This window comes from Ostrea edulis, chromosome 4 (genome assembly GCF_947568905.1).
Source record: "Ostrea edulis chromosome 4, xbOstEdul1.1, whole genome shotgun sequence".
Taxonomy (NCBI): domain Eukaryota; kingdom Metazoa; phylum Mollusca; class Bivalvia; order Ostreida; family Ostreidae; genus Ostrea; species Ostrea edulis.
Window position 1 is genome coordinate 21736392 of NC_079167.1, and position 22287 is coordinate 21758678.

Below are 22287 nucleotides of genomic sequence, written 5' to 3' on the forward strand. Positions count from 1 at the left end.
GTGTGATTTTCTGATGTTGATGTATACTTCTGTTTTTGTATGTCTGACATCTTTAAAAAGGTGGCAACATATATATTTTCTTTGGTTATTAATTATATTGAGTGGAAATTAATACAGTTTTTCCACTTTTAACCATTAATATTGATAAGTCACATGAGGATGGAGCTACCTTAAATTCCAGTACATCACCCTAAGTTATTTACACATGAAATGTACAGGACTTGTTAATGTATGTAGTTTCTTTCTCTCCCTTAAGTTCCCCCTCATTTTGAATTTCTTCTGTTGTTAAAAAAAATTTTAAATGATGCAGTAGCATTTTTTAGATATAATTTTCACATTGATAGATGATGTATATTTTGTTTGATGAAATCATTAATAAGAATGTTGAGTGTTCTTTCCATTTTGGGAATTAAGGCTTTTTATTTCTACATTCAGAAACATGATTATATAGCCAAGAATATGTTTAGAGCAATTTTAATTGCATCACAATTGAATGTCTTCACTAAAATACAAACGTCTATTTCTTGGAAACAAGCTATCGAGTTTGATTTTGCTTGTTTCATCATGATGCCACCCCTATCCACCTTAAAACAGTTCTTTGGTATAGTTACATTATTGAAACAGGAGTCCGTGTTTATGTGAGCGGCATTCAGTATTTGCGTGACATTCAGTGTTTATATGAACGACATTCAGTGCTTGAGCGACATTCAGTGTTTGTGTAACATTCAGTGTTTATGTGACATTCAATGTTTGTGTAACATTCAGTGTTTATGTGACATTCAATGTTTGTGTGACATTCAGTGTTTATGTGAGCGACATTCAGTGTTTGTGTGATATTCAATGTTGACATTCAGTGCTTGAGCGACATTCAGTGTTTGTGTGACATTCAGTGTTTGTGTGACATTCAGTGTTTATATGAGCGACATTCAGTGCTTACGTGACATTCAGTGTTTATGTGAGTAACATTCACTGTTTATGTGACATTCAGTGTTTATATGAGCGACATTCAGTGTTTGTGTGAGCGATATTCATTGTTTATGTGAGTGACATTAAGTGTTTGTGTGACATTCATTGTTTATGTGAGCGACGTTCAGTGTTTATGTGAGCGACATTCATTGTTTATGTAATTGACATTCAGTGTTTATGTGACATTCAGTGTTTATGTGAGTGACATTCAGTGTTTATGTGAGTGACATTCAGTGCTTGTGTGACATTCAGTGTTTATGTGAGTGACATTCAGTGTTTGTGTGACATTCAGTGTTTATGTGAGCGACATTCAATGTTTGTGTGACATTCAGTGTTTATGTAAGTGACATTCAGTTTTTATGTGAGTGACATTCAGTGCTTGTGTGACATTCAGTGTTTATGTGATATTCAGTGTTTATGTGAGCGACATTCAGTCTTTATGTGAGCGACATTCAGTGTTTATGTGAGCGACATTCAGTGTTTATGTGAGTGACATTCAGTGTTTATGTGAGTGACATTCAGTTTTTATGTGACATTCAGTGTTTATGTGAGCAACATTCACTGTTTATGTGACACTCAGTGTTTATGTGAGCGACATTCATTGTTTATGTAATTGACATTCAGTGTTTATGTGACATTCAGTGTTTATGTGAGCAACATTCACTGTTTATGTGACATTCAGTGTTTATGTGAGTGACATTCAGTGTTTATGTGAGTGACATTCAGTGCTTGTGTGACATTCAGTGTTTATGTGAGTGACATTCAGTGCTTGTGTGACATTCAGTGTTTATGTGATATTCAGTGTTTGTGTGAGCGACATTCGGTCTTTATGTGAGCGACATTCAATGTTTATGTGAGCGACAATCTGTGATGACATACGATACTCCAGTACTAAACCTCAAAAGTTGAAATCGTTTTACTTTCTCTAGCGTTTTATACCAACCCTGTCACGGCGATCAATTACAGAGGTATTTACATTCAATTATTGAGTGTACAGCGCTTTGATTTCGCGTGATTACTGTGTGAACACAATTTCACTTCGTATTGACTTTGTATTGCGCCGCATTCATTGTGGTAAATCAAGCCTGTTTGATCACCTGTGACGTGATGAGGCGGCCCAAAAAATCATAATTGGAATTGACAAAACGCCCCACTTTGCTAACTTTTTTTTTTCAATGGTCGGGTTTTGAACGCAAAACTGTCACTTTGTAACTTACCACGATTTAACAATTCTGTGAAACAATTAATATACATGCATTTATATATCATGGGGTACATTGTACAGTGTATGTTGTGTAGGTACTAGAGGGTACATTTTATGTTGTGTAGGTACTAGAGGGTACATTGTATGTTGTGTAGATACCAGTGAAAGGTACAGACTCCAAAACACCTCATATCCTGCATTCGTCATATGATTAATCACTGTCCAGTGCGTACCATAAACACTTGCTGCCATGCCAGGATTCAACCTGAACCCAACACACCCAATAAACATTAGCGCTAGAGGTATGGGTAGCTGGGACTGAAACCCACCACACCCGATAAACATTAGCGCTAGAGGTCAGGGTAGCTGGGACTGAAACCCACCACACCCGATAAACATTAGCGCTAAAGGTTTCGGTAGCTGGGATTCAAATCCACCGCTCCCGATAAACAGTAGCACTAGAGGTTTCGGTAGCTGGAACTCAAACCCAACACACCCGATAAACATTAGTGCTAGGATCTAGGTAGCTGGAACTCAAACCCACCACACCCGATAAACATTAGCGCTAGGGTCTAGGTAGTTATTGACAATCTGCCTGACGCACACGCAGCTGCCTTGTTTACCTTGCTAATTAATCCGATAAGATGTGACTTGGAAATAATAAATCGTCCCCCTATACTTTTTAGTCCTGATTATTGAGTTCATCTCTGAATATACAATTTGATTGATACTTATTTCATATTGAAAGACAATGACGCTTGCTCTTTCTGTGACACATGATTGATGCCTTACTTCCACTGAGATATTTTTTATACGATCCATAAATTTATTCATCAAATTATGCCAATACATGATTGTTTACTAGATACTGACTCAACATAGACAACACGGTCATTTTCGTCAAATATTTTTATTTTAATTACAAAACTGGGGGTAAAATGTATATATAATGATTATTAATCATTACACTTTGTAATCCTGTGCATGTTGAGTCACAGATCAGGTTGACCTTCTGAATGCTGAATGACTACGAAGTCTTTGATGTGAATTGCGAGTGACCGCCCTCGGGAGGATGCCTAAATGATCCAGTCATGACATTTAAAATATGATTCTAGTCCTCAAAATATTCCTAATGTTGATCTTGGTTGAACTCCGTTCTAGGAATATTATAACAACATTCTAAGAGCACACGAAAAGAAACAACTGTATATATATCTAACAGATCTTGCGAAATGAATGGCGTTCTAGTACCATCCATAAGGACGATTAAGAAAACTTCTAACACAAACTCTTCACGGTCTTCTTATCTTCTGTTAGAAAATCAAATTTTGGCCCTGGCCGATTTTAGTAGTTTCTGTTTTCTATCAAGACCTCTTGACTTCATTTGTCCACCTTCGTGTATAAAAACAACTACACTGTAATTTTAGTGTATGAATACAACATTCAATATAGACAAGAGTGATAATCATTGGTGTACAAGGCAGAACATCACATTAGTATTTTTTAATGAACATTTCATGTTTTCTGGCCCGTCTGAGACGTGGGTTTGACAGTTGTGGTCATTTCTAGGCGGATCTTGTGCTATGTATATCGTCCACACAGACACAGGGCCAGTCCTCAGTAATGTAGTGACCCCCGGGGCAGCATGGGCCTATTGTTTATAGTGTGTTCGTACACAGCACACATTACGTGGAATCATTGTCCACGTACAAAAATGACAGTCCTCGGCAGATGGTCTGGTAGCATGGACACCGTTGCTTTGGAGATCATTTAGTCGTAATAATTGTATGTCTCCCGGAAAAGTGTGAAAATGCAGACCTGTAGATGGTAATGTTATAGTTCGTATTGATTCTACAAGAGGATTATATTCTTCACAGAAAATTTGACGTTTATGACGGATATTTACGTACAACTGACCTGTAGGGTCGCAGCGCATGCATTCCTAACTTTGGTATATTCAATCGACCGAAAACACGGAACAGTGAATTAACGCGTGTTGGAGTGTGAAGATGGCTTTCATTAATTCTGGAGGTTTAATTTTATCGTTATGAAAATTGGATTTAAAAATCGTATCAACATCCTTCATCTTAACTGAGTGTTTTTATGTATATGTTAATGTCGTAGTTTTTTGTTGTTTTTTTTTTTTACTACTGACTGGATTTACGTGAGACTTAAATATAATTAGCAAAACAGAAGTTGTAAGCCAGTTATAGTAAGTTGAACGTCTTAGCGGGGAGGGCGTGTGGTTACAGTTTGAGTGACAGTTGTACTGTCATCAGAAGCGGGCCGGTGTTACGGGAGCATGGTCCTAGAGTCGGACGGTGTTTCTGTGAGACAGGAGAAAATAGGGACACCGCTATGAAGTTGAAGTACCGGATGCTGGGATCTATCGCGGGTTTGTCGTTTCTGTGCTCATGTATTTACTTATTAAACACTTTGCCAAAATTCATAGAGTTCAACAACACATCATACCGTGTCCGGAAACTTGTTCCTAGGATTATTGACTCGGACGCTCATTTTTCGGCGCTGAGGAAAAGATTAAACAAGAGTAATTATACGAGCGATGAATTCAGTCCGGAGACGGGGGACATTGAGAGGGGACGGTCCGGAGGGAGAGAGGACTGGGAAATTCACGAGGAAACACCCGCCAAATTCACGGACGAGGACGTTGACGCCATGATGGATAAGCTGGGTAGAACCTTCCCTAAACTATTTGACATAGAGGAATTAAGAGTGACTCCGTACGACACGGTGCTTTGGAATATTAAGAAACGAAATCGGAAAAAGGGGATTTATTTACCGGGTTATGCCAATCTGGAGGAAGAATGGTAAGGCCTGTAAAGTTGAGATGTTTTATCTGTAGTCGGGAGGGGTCTGATCTTGCTACCTGCGAGTTTTGGACTGACATATTTGTAGCACTATTTGTACAACAGGCAAGACAATCTTCTGTTTGTATACAGAAAGAATATTATGGACATTCTGGTGTCGTTCATTTAAGTCTTCCTTCTTACAATTAATTGAAAAAGGGTATTTATAAATAGATAACCAAAGAAAATGAAGTAGCCAAATGAAAATTGACGTGTATCTATGAGGTTTTTTTATTACAGATTAGGTAATGAGATTAATTCGTATAACATCCATTATCGACTGGAGTGCCCCAATCCATTATGTCTGAGAGCTTGATGACATCGATAAATCTTACAGGGACCGAGTTTTACTTAGTCTCGTACTGATTCCGTCGTTTCGTTCCATTTTAAGCTTTATGTTTGGAAAATTGTATCAAAAAGTTTACAGATTTCTCCAGTATGTTTCAAGTTCAAAACATCAATTTGAACAGGTTTTTTAAAAAAAATTTGCGCTTTGAATTATTGACGAAATAATATCGGTAAGAAGTTTCTGTTTGCGTACCACAAACGACAATGAAGTCGATATAGTTTTCCATCGATTTCGGAACCAAGAGAAAACGGGTAATGGTGAATGCTGGGTAAACCGCACAATAAAATTACTTATTATTCCCGAGAAAATGATTCCTAATAAACCATTATATCTTCTCTACAAGATAGATTCAATTGCTGGGAGAATTGATCTCGTCTGATGTGGACTCTGTGTATAACCTCTCAGTCTGCCGGCCTTTAATCAAGACATGGAAAACCTTTTGGCTGCTAGGAAGTGGGGCTTCTGTATTTTATTGTCAGCTTATGTGTAAACACTTTAGCTGTGACATCTTATTAAGTATTTATTAACCTATTATACAAACAAGACACAGTGCTAATTTATACTAGGAGGAACCCGGTCCTTCTGTCTTCCAATTTAATGGAACCAGTTCAACCGAAACATATTTCCCCGGTCGCTTTGGCAAATTTATATTTGGAACATAGTGGAATGCTGTCATTATTCATTAAATCATGCATCCGGCTGTTTCAACCTTTTCATGCTTGTTTGAATTTACGTAGATTTAGTTTTTGAAAAATTCCTGAACTACATGTTTGGCCCAAATATATTCAGAATATTGCCGTAGATCGCGTCGTTCTTACACCGTCGACACGTCGTTCGTACCGTCTGCGCTAATATTGACACTTTCTTTAAAAAAAGACCTGAATATTTTCCTCAGTAGCTGCAGGCAGTCAGCCGTAGCCATTTGTCTCGTGTCGTCCTCGCGCTTGATCGTGAAGGATGACATTCCTAATTGTTTTAGCACCACCACGATATAACGATTTGCCCACCGATGTTGGACGTAGTCTAAAACCATGCCTGGTTTCAAAGTTGACCTAAATTCAAATTTGGTCCACAGCTAGTTGAAACGCCTGAAAATTATTTTCATTGAATTAAACGGTTGATTAGTGGTTTTTTTAAATAACACAAACAGCTTGGATAATTCATGAATTTAGATATGTGCATATTTAGGAGAGATCTGGAACACAATTTTAATAAGAATAAGACAAGGTCTAAATTAATTAATTGATATAATGTATAATCGGGTTCATCTTCTCCTTACAAGGTTTTTTGTTTTTTTGTTAGAAATTATTGGAAAAAAATCTGTTTGTCATATTACATGCATTATTCCTGTCTACGTAGTGTCACTAAATTATACAGGACATGCGGAGTGTTTCTATATTTAAGTCTTAAACAGTGTGCTATTTATAGAAGGCTAAATAACAACGATTTACAAATATTCATAAGTGTCAAAGACAAATTATTTTCACCTAATATAATCTCTCTCTCTCTCTCTCTCTCTCTCTCTCTCTCTCTCTCTCTCTCGCCAACCAAATCTACTGAGGACGTCCTCACAGTGTGTAGAAGAGAATACACACATATATTATTCTAAAGGCAAAAAAGTACTATGTTAGGTATCGCTGTAGGGATACCTATAAAATTTATCTAATACTCGAATTATGAAAAAAAAGGGTTTTTGAGAGAGAATATTAGTAAGGACATGTCCTCACACCACTCGTCCTCTCTAAGCTAATATTTTGTATCTACATCTTTCACATGCTGTAGGTCACATTTATGAGGACGTAATTGTGAGGACATTTTTGTCCTCATAGTGTAATTCTGTTCTCACAACTTAATTAATCCTGTCCATCGGTTGAAATACGCGAACGTCCACTTCAGGATTTGAACCCGTAAGTTGTGAGGACAGAATTGTACTATGAGGACAAAAAATTTACTGCCCCCCCTCTCTCTCTCCCTCTCTCTCTATCACAGTTTTGATTTAGAGACAATGTTTAGATAACAAATACGCGAACGTCCACTTCAGGATTTGAACCCGTAATCTGCCGTTCAAACGTACCGAGCTCGACCTGTATAGTTTACCACTGTATGATCTTGTCTTATGAATAGACGGGATTTAAACACACAGACAATATTAAAAGATTTACAAAGAGACACATGTATTGTGCATCTCTGAAGTGAATTTCAACAGCTGCAATTCTGTAGCGAATTATGAAAAATAAAAAGCACCGGGAAACCCCTCGGATTAATGGTCGAAATCGGAAAATTGTGCTATTTTCTCAATTATACCATGAATGATGGTAATAGTGCCAATGTAAATAATTTCGTTTAATACCATTTCATTTGGTATTGCCGAGAGCTTGCCGTCTAATTAAGAGACAGACGGCCAACACATTCTCCGACTTGACACAATTCAGCTGTGTGATACTTTCTGAGTGGACGAGGGATGCCTTAATCTTTACAAATCTGCGTCTTCTATGTTCATCAGCTATTCATAAACTCTGCAATTATCATTCAATCTTGGGACACTATAGTGCGTCATAAAAAATTGTTTATACTGTATAAATTTTTATTTTTGAAAAAGACACCTTGTATCATGCATCACCTGTCAAAAACAGCTTTTGATATTGCTATAGACTGGACACAATCGTCTCACCTAGCTGTTTTTACACATGTACTCCAGTTGATCACAACCTTGGCTTTCTGTACTGGAATGAAAGGCTGATTAAGATCCTTGTCAAAGAGTTGATTTTAGGTGTTTGGTAGAGAGTTGATTTTAGGTGTTTGGTAGAGAGTTGACTTTCGATGTTTAATATAGATTTATTTTAGGTGCTTTTCCGTGAGATCTGATTTTAGATATGTGTAAGAGAATTGATGTTAGGTGTGGTGTTAGGTGTTTATAAGAGAATTGATGTTAGGTGTTTGTAAGAGAATTGATGTTAGGTGTTTGTACATGTAAGAGTTGATGGTAGGCGTTTGTAAGAGTTGATTTTAGGTGTTTGTAAGAGTTGATGGTAGGCGTTTGCATAGTTCAGTTGATTCAGTCTGTACACCATGGAATGGAACATGTGTATGTGTATACGAGGAGTGATATGGTTGAAACAGAGAGTAGAGAACACACAATGGGTATGTTGGATTCAGAGATGATCTTCTGTTTTTTGCCAAAGGGTTGATTTTAAGTGATTGTCAGTTTATTTTAGGTGTTTTTCAGAGAGCTGATTTTAGATGTGTTGTAAAGTTGATTTTAGATGTGTTTTAAATAGAGAGGGGGTTTTTCAGTTGAATTTAGATGTTTTTCAGAGAGTTGACTTTAGATGTATGACAGAGAATTGTTTTGGGATGTTTGATTTTAGGGTTGTTGTTTTTTCAGAGAGTTGATTTTAGAGGTGTGACAAGAGTTGATTTTGGATGTTTGTCAGAGTTGATTTAAGATGTTTGTCAGAAGGTTGATTTTATGTATTTGTCAGAGAGTTGTTTTAGGTGTTTGAAAGGGATAGTTTATTTTAGATGAAGTATCAGTACGATAAGAGTTGAACTAAGGTGCATGAGAAATAGTTGATACACGATAACATATGACAGTGCGGTAAAGGTATATTTCAAAGAAAGAAATTCAAGTATTTAACAAAGAGTTGTTTTAAGGTGTGTGGCAGTGAGTTTATTTTTGGTGCATATTAGATTTGAATGTAGATATCATTTAGTTGTTTGACAGAGAGTTAATTTTAGAGGTATGGCAACAAGTTGACTTTAAATTTTGTTCCTGAGGTTTTGGCAAAAAGTTTAGTTTAGATGAGAAAAATAAGATAGCTGATTCTAGGTACATGAGAAAGAGTTGAATTTAAAGGTTTGTAGAAAAGTTGAGTTTAGATGAAGAAATACGAGTTAACTTTAATTACTTTGATGTTTGATGGAGAAATTGGATGTAATTCAACAGTGAAACCATCTCCCATTGCTGAACCAAATTCTTCCTTTATATATTCAGAGGAACAAATTGCATTTACATACTTGCATACGAACGTATCTCAATGTCCATAACACTGGACAAGCCATGGAAACATGTAACAATTGGAAATCCACTCCACATCAAGTTTTTAATACCGAAACCTTTCATGAAAAATTTCACTTGTATTTAGCAAAAGAATTTTTATTCCTAACATACCTTGATGTTAAGATTAATTGCGTGGGTTCCAAACTGTTTTCAACTGAACACAGCTAATCTAACGGTTTAATAGAGATAGGCAGATTGTTGATTAAGACCTAAAATTAAAAATCATAGACACTGAAGTCGGTCAAATGGAAGCCCTGTAATTTTCTGAGGCTCGAACAGGTTTTAGTAAACATTAATACTTTATTGATGACTTTTTTATCACAGAACGCTAGTTTTCCCAAAGCCCTTTTAAAGGAACGAACGTCTGGTTTATTTGTGTCATGGGGGTAAGATATATTGGGCGCGTGGGTGCAATTTCTGCACACTCAGCTTACATTTACCCCCCCCCCCCCCCCCCCGCGCGCTCAGTGATATTAACAAGCTAGACATGTGTTGTATATATACTGGATTAACAGTACTGTATCCCCCCTCAATAATATAGACAAGCTAGACAATATACTGGGTTAACAGTACTGTATTTATACACCCCCCTCAATAATATAGACAAGCTAGACAATATACTGGGTTAACAGTACTGTATTTATACCCCCCCCCCTTCAATAATATAGACAAACTAGACAATATACTGGGTTAACAGTACTGTATTTATACACCCCCCTCAATAATATAGACAAGCTAGACAATATACTGGGTTAACAGTACTGTATCCCCCTCCTCAATAATATAAACAAGCTAGACAATATACTGGGTTAACAGTACTGTATTTATAACCCCCTCAATAATATGGACAAGCTAGACAATATACTGGGTTAACAGTACTGTATTTATACCCCCCCCCCCCCATCAATAATATAGACAAGCTAGACAATATACTGGGTTAACAGTACTGTATTTATACCCCCCCCCCCCCCACTCAATAATATAGACAAGCTAGACAACATACTGGGTTAACAGTACTGTATTTATACCCCCCCCCCCCCTTCAATAATATAGACAAGCTAGACAATATACTGGGTTAACAGTACTGTATTTATACCCCCCCCCACTCAATAATATAGACAAGCTAGACAACATACTGGGTTAACAGTACTGTATTTATACCCCCCCCCCCTTCAATAATATAGACAAGCTAGACAATATACTGGGTTAACAGTACTGTATTTATACTCCCTCAATAATATAGACAAGCTAGACAATATACTGGGTTAACAGTACTGTATTTATACACACACACACCAATAATATAGACAAGCTAGACAATATACTGGTTTAATAGTACTGTATTTATACCCCCCTCAATAATATGGACAAGCTAGAATTCCATCGTCATCGAAAGCAAGTTTTAGGACTTGCCTAGATGGTCGCTGCTAGGAGAGTTGGTTCCACAGGTCGTGAGTTCAACCCTGGGTAGGGGCGAAAGTGGGTATCCAAAAAAGTGAAATTGTCTCTGTTTTATATTAAATATTTCTTCACTTCGGGCAGTTATGGTCATTTAAGAGTTCATTGCTATTTCCGTGCTCTCTCTGTCTCTCTCTTTCTCTCTCTCTCTCTATATGTATATGATTTACATGAATGTTGCATTTAACATTTTGTCAGAGTGACCGTAGATATAACCATGAAACATTTACGTTTTCAGGGGCGGATCTACCAATTGGGGGAAATTTCAGAGGGGTATTAATCAGTATTATATGTATGACCCCGATGACCCCGCCGTGGACGGTGTCCTAACGGACATGGAAACAGAGACTGTCATTGACGTTGGTAAGTATTTCCCTTGTGACGTAACGTTGCAGGAACTGAGGCTAATTTATGGACATTTATCATTCAGTGCAGAGAACCTCTTTGTCACTGAAAGCTTGCAAATATAGCAACGTGAACAAATGTAATGTTTATTTCTAAATTTAGAAATTTTGCGGTTTTCTTTAATACAATGGCTTGTGTCTTGTATGAATTAAATTGGAAGAGACAAATGATAAGACCTCTGTAAAATTAATCGTTGAAAAATTAATCAACACTTGCTGACGGCAGTGTACAAAAACTATGTGTTGAATATGTATCTTCTCAGATAAAGACTGTTTCATGTACATGGGCTTTGAACATATCAATATAAAAGAAATTGCAGTCTTTCTCTATGCTGTTTGATATCTAATAAGGTACATGGATAAATCTGTAAAGAATATGGAAGGGTAGATGATTGATAATTTATTTTATCTTCAATTCCTCTGCCTACAAAATCACAAAAATCCAATGACCTTTCTCTACTTGTATTGACAAAATGTTGCTTTTGAGACAGATCTGGACTCCGCAAATGTGGTTGATTTTTGTTTTGCTTGCCCTATAACCTCTCCTGTCACAGACAACTGATAATTTGCTGCTGTTGATCGGGATTGTCAAGATGGCTGACACGGCATCTGTCTGGCTCGAATTTAACAAAAAGAAAGACCCTAAATAGAGAATTCCAATCGATCACAAGGTGACAGAACTTGTGTTCAGTTTAAAACTAAAAAAGAGTTGGCAAGATGCATGCTTTAGGTCGTGATCTCGAGATGTTTCAGGCAAAACGTCATTCTACCTATTGGGCAGACATAAAAAAAACTATAGGATTCACGAAGTTTAGGACATGGATTTTGAAAATAAAACCTCTTGCCTTACAATACCATTATAAAGTTATATCACTAAATCCACTCACCATTATCATTATAAATCGGCCGCGGTAGCACAGTGGTAGATAGTTAGAATATTCTAACGGTGTCTCTGGATAGGCCCTCGCCACAGTTAGAATGCCTCCCATATACCCTTAATGTAGCAGAAAATTGCACATTCGCTCCAAAACGATTTTAAAATCAACAAAGAATAAACGCGTAAATTTAAAGCTAAAACTGAATACATCTAATCTCATTGATAATTCGTAAGTCCTTAACACTGTAAACACACACACACACACACACACACACACACACACAAAAACCCTTAAAATAATGTAAACTGAACACTTTGAAATGTCATTTTCTCGATTCAAATTGACTGCCATTTTACGGAAAACTGTCATCGGAACACCATGCTTGTTTCGAAAAACGAATGCTCAAAGAAGAATCGTCCACTACCCTATATGGAAAACAGTGAAACGTACAGGTCTTTCGCAAAGAGCTTGAAGACAAAAAGAGTAAGATAGCAGTGAACACAGAATTATCGTGTAGAACTGAATGACGGACAGACAGAAATGATATTTGCAGTGCTAGAGGGAAATATATGTGTTTGCCAGTGCAAACTGATTAATTTTCTTCATTCTAATAAAAGCAATTTTCATCAACAGAGGAATATGAAACCTTCGTATTAATTGAATTTGACACCACAATATTTTAACTTATATTTCTTGATTTACAGCGTTTGTTTAAAACTATAAGTTAATTTTCCTATAAAATAACGGAGTGATAAAGATGGTTGTAACATTTTCCGTAAAAGGTCATATCTCCATATGTGGGAGCTGTTCGCTTACGCAATGACATAAGCCAGATAAATTTTTGTCTATTACACAGGTTTATAAAGTTCTTGCACAAAATGTTCATGGACTCTATGAATGGTTCTTTTAAGTGTTGGTATGCTATGCAGTCAAATACAAAATGAAATTCATCTTCTACACAGTGAGACCTTAAAAATGGAGGTCCCGTGTCGCGGCAGGCGTTGGAACGTTAAAGAACCCTCACTGCTACGGCCCTGAGCGCTAAGCATAGGTCTAAATTTGTAGTACTTCGCCTACAGGTGGTGATGTACGTCTCAATATGAGTGAAAAATTCTCGACGGGGCGTAAAACAAATAAACAATATCACTATAAAGTTATATCACAAAATCCGCTTACTTTACAATGATTTTATCTAGCTATTATAGAAAGACGAGTACCTATACAGTGGAATATGATGTGATTGCAGGTGTAGAAAAATGATGTTAGATGTGTGCTGTAGTTAACTCGAATTTGTTCTATTTTTGTAGAGCAGAAAGAGGGCGGGACACAGCTCAAGTTGATTATAACTCTGCAGGACGAGGGACAAGCACTCTTTAAACCAATGAGGTCTGTTTGCACCTGCATATCACACCCGTTCATTATCACTAAATCAACCAGCATATGTATGCGAAATGTGGGAGTTGAAAAAAAATTTACAAATAGATGTGTTGTCCGGAGATGCCATATTTTTTTTAAAACCATCTGCAAATGACTTTTCAAAATAAAAATACATAAAGTAATTAAATGTATATAAAGAAATAATATAATGTATATTGATATACCTTTCATATACATCATTTTGAATTGGGATTAAAATTTCAATTTATTATCAGTGAAGGAAGATGGCTGGGATTTTTAATAAGCCGACACAGCGGGCCGTCTCTGACGGAATAATCTTAATAAGCTGTTGCCACATTTGATGTGCCTGATGCACCGATAATTTGATTTCTATCACAATCTTAAAGATGCATGTTATTACCTAATTATTCGGATTTCTCGAACATAACGCGAGCACGGAGGAGCGTCCATAATGAACTCATCATTTGGTTGTTTATTTTGCAAGGCGCTCACGAAGAAAAGAAACTCTTTCAAGTCTTCGAGTACTCCTTAAAATGCAAACCACTAGCTCTCTCTAAGGTGAAAGGAATCCTAATAAAACAAAACGATATACATCGAGAAGACTTGAACGATCATCGATTTATCACAAAAAGAACATTGATTATCAATCCAATTAAAATGTTAGATCCGCTTGGATACTCGCGGAGTGTGGAGCGGATCTAAGATCTAATTTCAATCAGATTGATCGTTTATTACAAGGTGTCACGGTTCTCATGTATATATATACGCTGTATTTGACACAAATTGTTCAAATGGAGATATTAAAACTATTGAATAGATGTACTGGATTCGTTGTTACCATCAGAGAATCAAGTGTTTAATCATATATAAAAGGTTGACTATAGAAAACGATGCGAGCGTCAGCGGAGAACGCCGTAACACGGGAACAGCTGCATCCATTGATCGCGCACTGCCTATATCCTTAATCAAACACTCTCTGTCCTCTTTAAGTATGATACCTGTCGACTTTACAATTCCTTTCATTTCAGATTTCCACGAGAAGTTGAGACTTTGCCAAATCACTTTTACTTCAGTGACTATGAGCGCCATTATGCGGAAGTAGGAGCCTACCACTTAGATAGGTCAGTGGGTAGCTTTGTCCACTTAGATAGTGGGTAGGTTTGTCCACTTAGATAGCGGGTAGCTTTGTCCACTTAGATAGTGGGTAGCTTTGTCCACTTAGTGGGTAGCTTTGTCCACTTAGATAGTGGGTAGCTTTGTCCACTTAGATAATGGGTAGCTTTGTCCACTTAAATAGTGGATAGCTTTGTCCACTTAGCGGGTAGCTTTGTCCACTTAGATAGGTCAGTGAGTAGCTTTTTCCACTTAGATAGCGGGTAGCTTTGTCCACTTAGAAAGTGGGTAGCTTTGTTCATTTAGATAGTCCCACTGTGGGTAGCTTTGTCCACTTAGATGGGTCAGTGGGTAGATTTGTCCACTTAGATAGTGGGTAGCTTTGTCAGCTTAGATAGGTCAGTGGGTAGAATTGTCTACTTACAAATTGGGTAGCTTTGTCCGCATAAACAGGTCAGTGGATAGCTTTGTCCTGTCATAAACGCCATTTAGATGTATGTGCGTTATACGGATGTACTGAAATTTTTATAACGTAACGCTAGTAATTTTGTAATTTTCTATAAAAACCCAAAATAAAGCTGAAGAGAGATTTATCTTTTTCAACATATACGAAATGCTTTATTGGTACATGTTCTATATGCAAATACTGGAATTAATATTTTAAAGAAAATCCGTACTATATGATGTACAGTCACAACTTTCAAACTTCACCAATCATCGCACTGAGGGCAGATGAAGTGTTTCTCACGTTCTCATTTTTAAAAAAAAGTGGGACAGGAAACATTTGAAAACACCTGGTCTGAATGATGAATCTACCTTTCAGGATTCTGGCCTTCCACAGAGTCCCACCAGTAGCGGGCAGGCGATTCAACATTACCTACGAGATCAAAAGGCTGGCCGATCGAAAACTCGCTAAAACTTTCTTCATCTCGCCGGGTAAGTGTTGGTTAAATCGTTCGACGACAGTCTTTTTATTTATCATTTGATTGCAGAAAAAGGAGGGGAAACCCGCACTTTAAACCATCGTATGACTTAAGGCCATTAAAATTTTGCCATTCTGTTTCTCGCGATCAGGCGCCATTTGTCACTTTGTATTGCTCTTTTAACTTCAGCCAACAACGTGTGTTTCCATGGTGTATGTTCGTACTACTGTGACACGGGTCACGCGATCTGTGGTAACCCGGACACCGTGGAGGCTTCCCTGGCCACATTCTTACCCCCGGAGAAAATAGGTAGGAGGAAGACATGGAGGAACCCGTGGAAGAGGTCATACAGCAAGCACCGCAAGGCATACTGGGAAGTCTATGATGACCTTTGTGACAAGGTCAGAACCAAGCCCCCGTATAACAACGAACGAAGACTTCAAGATCTCATAGATATGCATATATTTGACTTCTTAACAGGTAAGATGACAACAAGAACAAGATTGTAAATAAATCATTCTTAATTCTGAACTCTAACAACAAATCAAAAACGGTTTGATGTTACCCCCCCGCAGCTATTATATTCGACCTTTTCACTGCGTGTTAAGCCCTATCATGTTACATTCACTCTACAAGAGACAGGCCAGTAGTTGACGCATTATGACTTGTGTTCTATCACCATAAGCTACAGTGCATCCAAAAACACCCAGGTTGGTCTGATACAGGGGTAATTACGACAGCTTCTGACAGTCATAGCTTCCCACTTCCGGTGTAGAGGAGGATTGTTTCCTGCAATTATACTCTGATTTTATGTCATTGATAAAGGCTATTAATTCTATATCCATATTGGAAAAAGTTGTGTCTTAACAACCAGTTCCATTCACATCGCAGGTTGTTTTCTTGTTAAAGAGGGTTGTTGACCAGTTTACAATCCAATTTAACACATTTGATCAATGTATTCAACCGCTACAACATGTCTACATGATCGGAGGGGGATAGTGTTTCATTAACTTGACTTTGCTCAGCAATATCTACATCTCTGGTATATGTACGACCCTACGCCGCCTTTGAAAAACAAGCTCTTTGATGATAGTTGTTTTTTGGTTGCAATTTCAGTCTTGTTTCCCTTATTTAAGAAAACGTGCAGACGCGCGGCAATAATGAACACCCTCAATGGAAGCCTGTAAATGTGGATCCGCCAAATTAATGATTTTTATCATAGTATTATAATTATATATCCATATTGGAAAAAGTTGTATTAACACACTGCAGGGTGTTTTCTTGTTAAGGGGCTGGGTCGCTGAACAGTTTACAATCCGGTCTAACACTCTGTCTAGTCGAGAAAGTTTATAGTGGGTGTTCATTTCTAAATGTTGAGTTTCATTAACTTGACTTTGTTCAGCAATATTTACGTCTCTAGTATATATACGACCACACGCCACCTTTGGAAAACAAGGTCTTTTATGATGGGGGTGTTGTTTTTGTTTTGTTGTTGTTGTGTTTTTTGTTTTGGTTGCTGTTGCAATTTTAATCTATCTTCCATTATATAGCAAAACGTGCAGACACGTGGTAATAATGAACCCCTCAATGGAAGCCTGTAAATGTGGATTCGCCAAATTAATGATTTTTATTAGGTCAAAAAGGATATTTTAGCAATATCTTTCACACAGTATATGATTTAAATGTAAACAGTTAATTACATATTACCTAGCCTATTTTCTGTTACAGGAAATCTTGATCGCCATCATTATGAAACATTCCGAGATTTCGGAAACGTCACGTTTCACATGCACTTAGATAACGGACGAGCGTAAGTGTATTCATGCGAGCTGTCTTCCTGAAGTTATTTTGTAATCAATTAAAGAAGTCCAATTATTTACATGTGCTTGGTCTAAATGAATTCTTCTGTTTGTATCTTACAGATTTGGTAAATCCAAGAAAGACGACCTGTCCATTTTGGCGCCTTTGTACCAATGTTGTGTTATAAGATATTCTACATTCATCAAGCTGTCTAAATTTTACTTAGGACCAGAAAAAATGAGTAATCTTCTAAGGAAATCATTAAACAAGGACCCTATTCGCCCAGTTCTTCTAGAGCCTCACTTGATAGCATTAGACAGACGGGTCGTGCTAATCTTAAAGGAAATCGCTAAATGTCTCGAAAAAGGGCTAGAAGTCAGTGATGTCATAGTTGACGACTTTTTCTAGGAATCTTGAGAATACTGGTACCAACAGGCTTTAATGGACGGTGGGCACGGAGAGAGAGAAAACTTATTGCCATATTCCGTAGCGGTACCAATCAACAGTCCAGAACAAGTCTTGGAGCGTTATATAGTGCTTATCTTGATATCAGCGTCTTTCGTTATGTCGCCAAGTGAAAACACACAAACCGAAGAATGTCTCCGACTTCTACAAACAAAAAACAAGGGAAAAGAGCACGATTTAGTTTCAAACAATTATCCTCACGAATTATATAATTATACCTTCGTGTTTTAGTTTACCAAGTTAGGAACTCTTTTTAGTGATTGATCATCTTTGAACACCAAGTAATGCGCACGCAATCAAAGACATGAACTAAGCAAAGGCTAAGTGATCGATCAAAATTTATACGACGTGCATTTCTTGAATGAAGTTACATGTACTCGCATACAGACTTAAGCATGTCATTTCAACGTGATATATATTTTTACGAAGTTATGAAGACGTGCAAATGTATTCAAGGATGACATGGAGTGGTGAAAATAGTGTTCATATTGAACGTCCTATAAAACCAGCATTTATTTTCGCCACAGAAGATACGTGTCATATCTAAAAGAACCATCACCAGAAACTATTCTATTTGGAGACATTTTAGAGCGAGGTTACCTGTCTATCTCATATTTTGGTGCTAAATTTTGTTAAATTGCTAATCTCATGGCAAATATTTATGTGGGAGGTTGTAGTGAACCTTTCTGAAGCATTGATTTGCTTTTGTTTACTAAAGCATTGATTTGCTTTTGTTTACTAAAGCATTGATTTGCCGTTGTGTACTGCAACATTGATTTGCTTTTGTTTACTAAAGCATTGATTTTTGCCGTTGTGTACATGCAACATTGATTTGCTTTTGTTTACTAAAGCATTGATTTGCCGTTGTGTACTGCAGCATTGATTTGCTTTTGTTTACTAAAGCATTGCTTTGCTGTTAATGTTGACAAACGGTAAAGTTCAGCGTATAAAAGTACAGAACGACTATGAAATTAAAAGAATAAATTACTATGGAGAATGAAACGCCCCGCCCCGCCCCCCCCCCCTTTTTTTTTTCTTGAGTGGAGGAATTTCAAAATCATGACTGACAATCGGTACCCGTTATCAAACTGGTATTTCTGTAATGGTTCGTGCCAAAAGTGACCGAAGAGTCAAGTTTTGACAGGTGAGCATAGTTAACAATGGAATCCTGGACTCAATGAACTACATTCTGCGGAGGAACACATTCCTGTCTTATTTAAAGTCGTTCTAGTCACATTCCATGCGATGCCTTACAGTATCACGATTTATCACTGTGTGTATGCGTGTGTGTGCATTTGTATATTCTGCATGTATTTAAAGAAATGTGTGAATAGAGATTACTATCGTGCGACTGGTGCAGTTTTTATCGTAACTATTTTGTCTAATGTACGTTATTTGTTGATGAGTGATGAATGTAAATAAATGGTTTGAAATGGAGAACTTTTCTTTATATCTAATTTCACAAATCCACTAAATTGCTCAGATGTTAATCTATGAATACTAATTGTTGGTTTGAACATATTTTATTGTAATTGAATTTACAAAGGGATTTAGCATAGTTATTAAAACTTAGAACGCTCTCTCACATTGTTATTACATGTACACGTTATTATACTTGAAAAATGATAAAACTGTCATTTATTGTTTTAAGTGATTTTACCTATTTTCACCGTATTCTAGATTAATGATTTATAGCAAGTCTTCGGAGGGTCTAATGATGTACCTAGGTTTGTTGAAACACGATTCGTCTATTATAAAGTTAAGTACCTTGTAGCCAAAATACCCATTCATAACCAAACGTACCACTCAGTAACTAAAGTAGCCTTCCGTACTATGAGAGGATCTGATTGGCTGTCGATACTGACAGGATCTGATTGGCTGTCGACACAGACGAAACCTGATTGGCTGTCGACATTGACAGGGTCTGATTGGCTGATGACACTGACAGGACCTGATTGGCTGCCGTTACTGACAAGACCTAATTGGCTATCGAGATTTAAAGGACCTGATTGACTGGCAAGATCTGATTGGATGTCAGCACTCGCAATGCCTGGTGGATTATCAACACTTGCAGGGCCTGATAGACTATTGACAGTCGTAGGGTCTAATTGGTTTTTAATACGGACTGGAACTCAATGGCTGTCGACACTGGCAGAACCTGATTGACTGTTGAAACTAACAGAGCCAGGTTGGCTGTCGACATTGACAGGACCTGATTGGCTGCCGATACTGACAAGACTTGATTGGTTGCCGATACTGACAAGACCTGATTGGCTGCCGATACTGACAAGACTTGATTGACTGTCGATACTGACAAGACCTGATTGGCTGCCGATACTGACAAGACCTGATTGGCTGCCGATACTGACAAGACTTGATTGACTGCCGATACTGACAAGACCTGATTGGCTGCCGATACTGACAAGACCTAATTGGCTGCCGATACTGACAAGACCTGATTAGCTGTCGATACTGACAAGACCTGATTAGCTGTCGATACTGACAAGACCTGATTTGCTGTCGACACTGACGAAACCTTCTTCTTGGCTACCGACACTGGCAGGGTGTGAAATTCCTCTATATCGGCCTCTCTACGTCTATTCTTACTAAACCACGGTCTTTTACTTTCTATCAGTCTTCTGTCCAGTCGGTATACCGGTATTGTACATGTGGGTACCGTGGTATCAGATAATCATTAACTAATATTAATCTTTCTCGATAAATGTTTTCCTTTTCTGACATTATGGAGGCGTAAATAGTTCCGCCATCGGTTACAAAGTCGGCTTAAGGAGAATTGTTTTCCCAACGGAAATGCGCTATTGATGTAAAGATGAAACCAGAAATACATTCTTTATCCTTTTTGAAATATCTAACGTCTGTCTCTTTAGCCCAGTGGATTAAACTGACAATTTCTAGATCACGTGTTAAAGTCCCAAAGGGGTTTTGATTTATTTCTTGATGATTTCACACGAAAATTGCAATTTTTTGTTGCATGAGACAAACACAACAATTTTATAACCTTTATCCTGTAGTCATCATTCTTGATACTTTTTATCGGTGTGTTCTACTTTCTCGGCTTGAATTGTTTCTAAGATTAACCTGACAGCAGGGATTTATTCCCCAGATCTGTTTTTGAAGACAGATTTAAGGAACAATTAATGTCCCTATGTGTTCACTAATTGCCAATATACCATAACTAATTATCAATATTTGTGTCTGTAAGGAAAGTATATTTTTGTGTCGCAGTCTCTGTTTTATGACAAGCTGTTGAACGTCACTAGTTTGTACCTTAATGCCACAGAGGAGTAGAAACAGGGCGCCAAATTAACCTAAACTGTTTTAAAATTCCAGTAATGCAATCAAATTCGAAAAAAATGCAACAATCTGTTTTGTACATTACTTCATTTAAAGATTCACATAATTTGATTTGAATAAATACAGAGTGAGTTACTCTAGGGGGAAATATTGCTCTATGATATATATTTCTTCTAGGGAAATTCGACCGTGATACATATAAAAAAAAAAACCTCATAAATACTGAGTGAGTTATTCCCGGGGGGGGGGGGGGGGTACTGAATTGTGATATATTTCCTCAATGGAAATTCTAATGTGGTACGTTTCCAAGTGAGAAATCTTACTCTGTAACGAAAGGGATGGATATTTGGTTTGAGGATAACCTACTCTGTTGCGAAATTTCAAAGGGGGTGGGTGGTGGCAATGAGCGAAATCCTTCAGAACACCGATAATCAGTTCAGGTGCTTAGAAAAGCGAAGGCAAATGTTTTGACTAAACCATATTGGTCAAACCAAGGAAGAAAACTCATTTCAAAATATGAGCACTCATAACCATAACCTATGGTATATTAACAATTTCCCCCCAACGTGTGGGGTTTCCTACTGGAACTGCTCAATAATGACCTCTCCCTTCACTGGATCCTCGCTAGTAGTGCATAGAAACTTCTAACTCGCTAGAAAACCAGAAATATATCTATAATTATAGCCCTATGCTATTACCAGTCTATATTATATTTATAGATAGGCCTATGTTATTACCGGTCTATATCATTTACGTATAGGTATAGCCGTGCTATTACCGGTCTATATTGCTTACATATAGCCCTATGCTATTACCGGACTATATTGCTTACATATATCCCTATGCTATTACCGGTCTATATTGCTTACATATAGCCCTATGCTATTACCGGTCTATATTGCTTACATATAGCCCTATGCTATTACAGGTCTATATTGCTTGTAAACATATATTACTGGTCTCTATATCATTTATGTATAGCCCTGTGCTAAATTACAGGACTATGTTATTAATATATAGGCCTATGCTATTACCGGCTATATTTATAGGTTATAGACTTTGTATCGGAAAATATGACGACCGAGTT

The 22287-nt window shown here is 37.4% G+C and overlaps 1 protein-coding gene across 1 annotated transcript; it reads left to right on the forward strand.

The window, feature by feature from the left end:
• The first annotated feature begins 533 nt into the window (after positions 1 to 533).
• Positions 534 to 19325, forward strand: LOC125670837 (extracellular serine/threonine protein kinase FAM20C-like). The gene is made up of 8 exons (XM_048906239.2): positions 534 to 4998; positions 11143 to 11267; positions 13494 to 13572; positions 14613 to 14705; positions 15521 to 15633; positions 15810 to 16100; positions 17349 to 17430; positions 17543 to 19325. Exons 1-8 carry the CDS (start codon positions 4529 to 4531, stop codon positions 17826 to 17828), a joined length of 1539 nt encoding a protein of 512 aa, XP_048762196.2. The 5' UTR covers positions 534 to 4528; the 3' UTR covers positions 17829 to 19325.
• Positions 19326 to 22287: the final 2962 nt, after the last annotated feature.

Bases quoted from the DNA above. Each gene is read 5' to 3' on its own strand.
- LOC125670837 (XM_048906239.2), top strand. From the start codon at position 4,529: ATGAAGTTGAAGTACCGGATGCTGGGATCTATCGCGGGTTTGTCGTTT. The intron at 13,573-14,612 runs GTCTGTTTGCAC...CTTTCATTTCAG, and splicing joins GCACTCTTTAAACCAATGAG to ATTTCCACGAGAAGTTGAGA. The intron at 14,706-15,520 runs GTCAGTGGGTAG...TCTACCTTTCAG, and splicing joins GGAGCCTACCACTTAGATAG to GATTCTGGCCTTCCACAGAG.